The following is an 8,510-nucleotide window of genomic DNA, read 5'->3' as shown; positions in this document are numbered from 1 at the left end:
GGGGGGGGGGGGGGGGGAAAAAGACATGTTAAAAATGGGAAACTCCGATTGAAAACTAAAACTTTAATAGAGAAGAAAACAGGCCTGCATTTAGAACTTAAAGCCTTAAAGCTGAGATTCTATTTTTTTCCTAAACATAACAATTTTAAGTTGTCCTGCTAGGTCTTAGGTAACTAGAGCATTACATGTAAGCTCTTCTCTAAATAGGAAGTATTATCAGAACTAGCTTATCGTAAAATCTGTAAGCAATGAGACTTAAGTTAGGAGTCAACAGTGTCTTCCAGGAGAACTCAATAGCCTGCCCACCATCTCTAATCATGTAATACAATTCATATTTTTAAATCAATGGAGCTAGCCAAGAACAAAAACAAAACAAAACAGCAAAGAAATATAATCACCGTGCAGAAGTTCTCAGAACATATTTTGGACACACACGCTACTATAATCAGTAATTAACAAACATTTATTTAGAAATGGAACTGGGAAAGAACTATTTATGATAGTCATAAGTCTCTACCAGATTAACACAAAGGAACAAGAGGTGGTTGGCTATTATTTCTACGTCACCAAAGTGTACTGTAACACACTTCCAAGGAAGAAGACCCCCATGGCAAATTTAACGCTTCCAATGAAAGTCAATAAGCCTGTTCACTAAAGATATGAGATGGTTTTTAGAAATGAAGTTAAATTTTCAGTCTTGGTAACCCAGCCAGAGGACTGGTAACTCGAGGAGGGGACCAAATTTGAGAAAATGATTCTCCTTGTCCTCTGTATTGAGGTGTCCTTTAAAATCCACAGGATATCTGTAGACACAGGAGATGGCATTCTCTAGGGAGAGGAGCAATATGGAACGGGGAAATTCACCGATTTCAATTTTACTTGGCATACACAATGAGAAAAAGATGGTAAAAATAAAAATGCCATGTCGAAAGTTCTGGGAAGAAGTCTTAGAGCCCATGACATTAAGTGCAATTCTGGGAGAAAGTTAAAAGAAAACAAACACAAAAAATGCTATCTGTTTGGACCCCTTCCCTCGCCAGAGTTGGTCCACTCACAGGAGTCAGCATCTGAATGCTTTCGGCAAAGTTCCCAATGAAGGCCATGATGGTCATCTTCTGCATGAGCCTCTCAATTTTACTGAACTGCATCATGAACCGGTCTTCATCTGACAAGTTTTCCAGGGGCTTCCTTTCCCGCTCATAGAGCCGCAGCACTTTCACCTCATTCTCAGTTGGCAAGAACCTCATCAAACACTCTACAAAGTCTACAGGCAATGTCTTCAAGTCAAATCTGAAGACAGAAGTGGACATGTCAGTGTTAAAGAGAAAACCTCGTCCCCTCTCAGCCACACCTCCACCTGGTCCAGATCATGAACCACCATGTCGATGAGTTGATGCCTACAGCTGGACGATGTCTATAGATGTGAACATGCCCCTTGGTGCTGGCTCCTGACTGTGCATCAAGCACGTGCACTGGTCCTTCCTGGAAACCTGGACCTTATCACAACTGCCGTGCTCAGTTTTTAGGCTGTTAGTATAGCTCTAAGCCTCTAGAAATCAATAGTAAGAAGCAGAAGGAAAGCTGAAGTATCTGGTGGTTAAGTGGTTCAAGGACATGCTTTTTTAGGCCTGTGAAGTAATGCTAATTAAGGAGATATATTATACACACAATTACAGAATATCTGGCGAACTCTGTAAAATATTTCAATTAAACCAGTAAGTCTGGGATATTTTTTCTCCTTTAGAAAAAAATGCATCAGAATGCCTGTACTATATGGATGCTTTGGCTTAAATGCATACATCCCTTGAGGGAATACTCAGCCTTTGTGGACCTATACTCAATCTGAACTAAAGTAGTATTTGCTACGATCTCTATTCTATTCTCTGGACAATCTTTGTTCAGCAATAGAATTACACTTAATCATCATGACAAACAAGATATGTGAAGATTAAAAACCAGAATTCATATCAGGTTTCAACACTAGAAATCAGAACAGGTGGTAGGGTGCACTAAACTACTAGCTTATGATCCTGGCTGAGGACATGAAACTGGAACAAATGATTTCTCAGTGTCTTTTACTCCCCTAAGAATCTCTGATCAAAATTTATGAAATACCAATTAATGATGAATTAGTTCCTAAAACATCTGATAACATCCTTATCGTATTTGAAAGTCACCATGACTCAAAGAGTAGAAAGATTCTTCTAATAGAAGAGTAAATAAAATCAATGCCTTCTCTGCAGTTCAAGGATTAAAAAAAGAACTAAACTTGCTTTAAGATGCCCTGAAAGTGCTAAGGAGCAACAGGAATCACATTCCTATTGTTATGAATTAAGACAAGCCTCTGTCTCCTATTTGCATCTGGCATTGAGTTGAATCATTCCACAAATGCCATCAAATTTGTACTCAGTGAATCTGGATAAAATTCAGATACTCCACAGAAAACTGATATTTTCTCCCTTTTCTTAGCATCTGCAATACTTCTCTCAACTTTCCTTTTATGTAAGCATTGCTGCAGGCATATGTAAGAGAACAGACCAAGATAATAAACGATGTCACGATCCAGTTGTTATTCTTCTAAAACAATTAATTACTCATTCTAATATAGCACCCCCGAAGGTCATTTCTGGTCCACCTCTTCAGCGTTACCATTTTCATTCTAAATTTACTAGGATATAATCTTTCAGAATACCCTGAACTTACACATGAATAGCTTTACATATTTCATCTGCGGTCTTCCCAGCTTTCCTTAAAGTTATGGCAAGATTTTTAGCCCTATTTGCTTCTAGTAATGTCACTTTGTTTGATCCCTTCTGCGTTATCTTCTGTTTGCTTGAAGAAAGATCAATGGCAGGACCTTGGGCTTTTGTCTTAAATATTTCCTCAAATTCATCTACATTTAAGTCCTGGGTTGGAGAGGAATGAAATAGGCAAATTAGATTATACTTAAAAATGAAGTCAGGAAGCCAGCATTTAGACAGTTTCTTAAGCATCAAAGAAGTTACTTTTTCTACTAAGTACTGATACTTGTCTTGGGCCATGGCTTGCTCTGTTTCTCTATTTGTGTTAGTGTTGTGTGACTTATGCCACATATACAGACAAAAATGTCTAAAGTAGACAACTGTTTCCAACCAGTTAACTCAACTGCCTTTCAATTACTGCCTTGTAGGGATGGCCAGCACAGACTAAAACTATCCACCAAACCAGCTAGTAGGCGTGATTACTGAGTCCTTTTTCACTTACAGTTCAAAAAAGGGTTTTTATGCCCCTTTATAAATTAAGGGCAGAGATTGTGTCAGATGTACATTTTGTGACATACAGTGAAGATGTTCAAAACTATTCCATTTTCATGTATAATAAGTTTTTAAACGTAGTTTTAGAACCACCTTACAAAATAGCATCCAATTTTATTCTCCTTTTCTTCTTTACATCAAGACACTTAAAACACTAGCTCTTATTGCAGAAACTTTCAGGTTAACACAGCACCCATTCTGGCTTTGCTGCACAGAGGGGGCCCCTTGTTTCTAACCCATGAGAAAGATACCTCCAGAATTCGCTCATCATCAATTTCGTTGAAGACTGTGCCATTGATCTGATTTGGCTTCAGGGCAACCCAGTTAAAAACTGGCATTCTGAATTTCGTCTTGATTGGTTTCTTAATTTTCACAGCTACAGAGGTCAGAGAGAATGAAATTAAGATTCCACCAAAACCCTCGAGAACAATCAGACAACAGTCCTTGCAGATGACACTCTAACACTGGAGGAAGGCTGGCAAGAGGTGGCCAGGTGTTTTAAAATATGGAAAACATCAGGCAACACTGTGGCCAGGGCAACTTGAGGTCATCATTTGATACAACAGTGTGTTACAGTTGCCTAAGAGCTGGGGTTTTGCTTTTATTTTTTTAATGCAGGCAACTGGGTGGTTGAAATACATCACAGTGTCAGGACAATGCTTGGGACAAATAAAGAGTCGGGGAATAAAAATTATTCTTTATATTATTAGATAGCAGAGAGGGCAAATACTCTGTGTCACTTAGTTTGACACTGGTGAATGTGGAGTCGCATTCTGACATCCTCAATTTCTGGCTCTCTAACACATATTTCCCAAACAAATCTTCAAAGATGATCAGAGACTGCAGATCGTGTCTGCTTAAACCACCAGGAATGAAATGTCACAAAGGCTGACTTCCAGCCAGAGCAATACACTCCTGTGGACGATTTCAATAATGGGGATGATATTGGCTGTTGAGAGTTATTCCAAACAGACTAAGGGCCACAAATGGCCCAAAACAGAATGTTTAAGAAGACAAAAGGGGTACTTAGAAATCTGGGTTTGTATTGCTTTCTGGAGAAGGGCCACAGTCCCCTCCCCCTCTCTTTTAAGTGCAACCTCTCCCCAGGAATCAGCTACTACTGCAACTAGAAGGTAAGAATGCACCCATTAAAAATACTGAAAACCTCTTAAATAGAGAGGAAGGGTCCCACCTTTGAGGGGATGGGGGTGGGGGGAGTGCCACCTCCTCTTCCTTTGGGGAAATGAGCTTAAAAAGGCAATCCACTAAAAATTCCACTAATTAACTACACACCATAAAGAAGTCTTCCCAAACCAATTAGCTATAAATATGCACCATCTTAAGTCTGTCTCAGGGATGCCCACCACACTATTTGGGAAGGGAGGGAGAAAAAATTCAGTGCAGAACAAAAGAAATGGAACACACAACTGGGCTTTTACCTGGCTGCCTGCCTTACTGAAAAAACAGAGACAGACAGTGCCTCTCGTTCCTCCAGAGTTACAGAGGCCACGTAAACATCGGGAATGTCATCTGACAAATCCACACAGAAGCATGCAGGAACACAGAAACACAGCTTTTGCCAAAACAGGCTTTCCAGCACCAAATGTGACACTTTACTCTCTACTACCCAATAGTGTCCACTCCTGTCCTTGCTACCCAGGAAAGCCCATGTCCTCCAGGGAACAAAGGACCAGACCTTCCTCTAGTCTGGCACTTCTGTAGAGTTGAGAGAGAAGAGGTGGACGGGAGCGGGGGTGACAAGTCAGCGCCATCCGGTTCCATCATCCCTCCACAGACAACACAGGCCTCAGGACACTCCCTCCAAGCAACTCCCTGTGCAGCCACCCTACTTTTAACTCTTTAAGCAAGATTAGGTATAAGCCTGAGATCAGAGCACAGGCCAAAAAGTTCTCTTCTGAAAGGCTGTCCTGACTCTGACTGGGGAGTTGGGGGGCTGGGTTAGCAGAGGTGGGGTCTATAGGTGACCACGATACGCACCATGTTCCCAGTGTTCAAGCTACAGGAAGTGGCTCTGCGTGGGTGGGTGGATGTTCTGTGGAGAGACCAATCAGCAGAGGAAGGGGACTAGGAAAGCAGCACCCAGCAGCTTTCCCTTGTTCTGGGGAGGAGCCTTCCTCTCTCCCTCAGGATAAATCTAAAATCCTTCTAGGGACTTCCCTGGCGGTGGTCCAGTGGTTAAGACTCTGCGCTCCCAATACAGGGGGCACGGGTTCGATCCCTGGTTGGGGAACTAAGATCCCACACGCCACAGGGCACGGCCAAAACCAAACAAACAAATAAAATTTTAAAAACCCCTAAAATCCTTCTACAGTTGAGGCCTTAGATCCAACTTTTAAAACTAAACTAAAAAACATTCCTTTCCCCAGGGAGAAAGGAACAGGGCACCTGAAATCCAGGATGCCTGCTTAAAGGGCCATAACCTCTCTACAGGTTCAACTAAAACATGTGGGCAACCCTGGAATCACAGCAGCCAGCCAGCGCCACACCTCCCCGCAGACACAGAGCAAATGCAATGGCTCAATGGGAGATGGGGTGGAGATGTCAAGGCACAGCGTGACCCACAGGAACACAGGGCAGACACTCAACACACTCAGGGAGAAGCAACCTACAGAAAAGCTTGATTGGCCCGTCTTTTGTGGAAGCAGAAAGAACAAAGAAAATACAAAAGAAAAATTAGATACGGTTAGCGTTCAGCGGCTCCGCAGTCCACACACTCTTAGCAGAGAATTCCATGCTTCTGGGACACATTTCACAAGGCAGCACAGAGCCAAAAATTCATTTCCATTCAGACCTGCCTTAAAGATGCCCTTATTATTTTATTTTAAAAAATAACTCTTTTTTAGAAAAGGGGGAAAAATGATTTCATTATAGTGCTGCCAAAGAGCCATAATGACCCGTGCTAGGTATTTCATAAGACATAAACAAGTTTTTTTTAATGAAAAAATAATCAGCTGAAGTCCCACTTCTCACTGTGAAGTTCCAAAGCATATTCTTCCAAAGAGAAACAGCAAAGGTTACAGACTACCCAGGGGTCTGTCATTGATGACCTGACCGGGGAATGGGAATCAGGTTGGTCTAACATATTTGAGGAGGTATGCCTTACACTTCAAATGCACATTTCACACTACTAATATATTCTGTATAAAATGCAAAGAAAAGTCCACAAGATAAACTCAGGGGACCTCTTCCTGGTACCCTGACTTGGTCACCAAGAAGACACTTGGTCATTGCCTGCTGAAGAGATAAGACATCGAGTTGCCTGTGGATCTAGGGGTCTAGTGATGTCACAGGTTTTTGGCTTCCTGGGGGACCCTTGGCATATTATCTCAGCTGTCTCTTGGCTCTATGGGGACATCCTGATGCTGTCTGGCCTCTTGGTTCCAGAGAGAGAGTGTTACTGAATACACTGGCAAAACATCTCACAAAATGGGTTACAACCACTAAGTATTAACGGCCGAATTAAGGATGAGTAATGAAAAGAGATTAAAGGCCTTGTAGAAACTGCCTGATCTCAAGCTATCAAAGACTCGTAAGGATTTTATAATCCTTATGTCTTGTAAAACACAACATCTTGCAATTGTTTAATGGACGCTTATGGCCCTGAAGAGGAGTTTCTTCAGTCCCACATACAGTCCTTCAAATTGCATAAGACACAATGGGGACAACTTCCAAATGTAGGAATCCTGAAGGGAGCAGTGAGGGATCAGCTGAACACAGAGCTTCACACTGGAAAACTGAGGCAATCATTGGAGCCAACAAATTATAAAGATTAAGTAGGAGGAAGAACCCAGGCAAAAAATTTAACGAGAGAGGCCAAGACTCGTTCAAAAGGGAGTCCTGGACGTGCACATCTGAGACTCTTGGCTCTTCTCTCCGCCAAGGCAGTTCTGAGGTCCAAGTCGGAGCCCAGGTGAAGGGAAGTAGAGGCCGAATGGCACATTAGGTTTTGTCAGACAGAAAGGAAGCAGGACCAAAGGAGAGACGCGCTCATGGTGAGCGCTCCTGGGGGGCTACAGGGAAAGCCTCATCAGTGGGCCCAGGTGCACATGACAAGGACACTATCACTGAAAACAGCCTGTTGATGTAACAGATTCCTGGGGCTCCTTAAGAGGTTTTCTGTTTGTTTACGTTTCAAAATCCAATGGTTTCATGATGACGCTCCTTTAACTTTTGTCCTTCAGAAGGAATAAAATTTCTAGAAGAAAGCGGTAGACAAGGGAGACCTTGAAAGGCTGAAGTAAGTCCTTGGTTTACTGCCAACACGACTTTGAACAGGCATCTTGTTTGACAGTTTTATAGGAGCTGGGGTGGAAGTAAACATCACAGATCTGATATGGAACATGTTTGTTACAGGTGGTTTATTGGTGTCGAAAAGGGCTTCAGTCACCAGGATAAATTAGTCCTAATGACTGGCTGGTAAAGCTGTTGATGGGATGGACACGCTAAGAGATGGAGACTGGGAGATCTTTTACAGCTGAGACCATCATTTACACTTTGGGCAAAAGGCTCTGAAAACCACTGCAGCCTTGGAAATGAGACCATTATTGTGCTAGTTCATCAGAAATAAGAGACCTCATGAAGGGACTGAAATGGTTGAGGAAGCAGAATTATCTGACGTCACAGGAACGGCTTGGCAAAGCTCAGAGCAATTCCAAACGCCAGGGGAACACTCCATGACTGGGAAAACGTCTTGCGGTATTTTAGAAAAGAGTAAAAATTCATTTTTGTGAGTCAAAAATAAGAACTTATATTTCAAGACATTAGAGCAACTCTCTCCCTCTCACCCACACCCGCCCCGTTTTATTTCTGGTGAGGGAGGGATGCCGCATTCTATCCTGGGCAGTGGAGCATTTCAAGGCAAGAAGGTACTGCTGGTGGCAACGCTTCCCTTTGAAGCTTAATTCCACTGTAGTGAATTGTGATGCCCTCAAATGCTCGGAAGAAACGCCTGGAAGCCTACATCAAACAATTAACACAGAGAGGCATTTTCCCCTTCTATAGATGCCATCGAAAATAGCCTCAAAGAAAAGAGCCATAAGCACTGAAAGCACGCTGTGTCAGAGCTTGGACTGTCATGTATGCTGAACCCATGAAAATGCACTGATCCCTAAGAAGGTAACCTGTCTCTCTTCCCTTCTCTAGGTGGGGAGAGAAAAGGTAGGAAGACGGTGTGAGATCAGAACTTCCTGTCAGGGA

At 42.4% G+C, this 8,510-nt stretch overlaps 1 protein-coding gene across 3 annotated transcripts in view; it reads right to left on the bottom strand.

Annotated features, from left to right (window-relative positions):
* Positions 1 to 8,510, bottom strand: part of FMNL2 (formin like 2) — a 315,721-nt gene that overhangs the window by 16,590 nt on the left and 290,621 nt on the right. For all 3 annotated transcript variants that reach the window (XM_007464164.1, XM_007464163.1, XM_007464162.1), the window contains exons 17-19: positions 3,545 to 3,669; positions 2,704 to 2,906; positions 1,056 to 1,290 (exon numbers count right to left, since the gene is read on the bottom strand). In XM_007464164.1, the coding sequence (XP_007464226.1) occupies positions 1,056 to 1,290; positions 2,704 to 2,906; positions 3,545 to 3,669 (563 nt within the window). The remainder of the gene's footprint in view (positions 1 to 1,055; positions 1,291 to 2,703; positions 2,907 to 3,544; positions 3,670 to 8,510) is intronic.

The sequence above is a fragment of the Lipotes vexillifer genome, unplaced genomic scaffold, assembly GCF_000442215.2.
Source record: "Lipotes vexillifer unplaced genomic scaffold, Lipotes_vexillifer_v1.1 scaffold967, whole genome shotgun sequence".
NCBI classification, from domain to species: Eukaryota; Metazoa; Chordata; class Mammalia; order Artiodactyla; family Lipotidae; genus Lipotes; species Lipotes vexillifer.
This window is presented reverse-complemented; position numbering and strand designations above follow the sequence as displayed.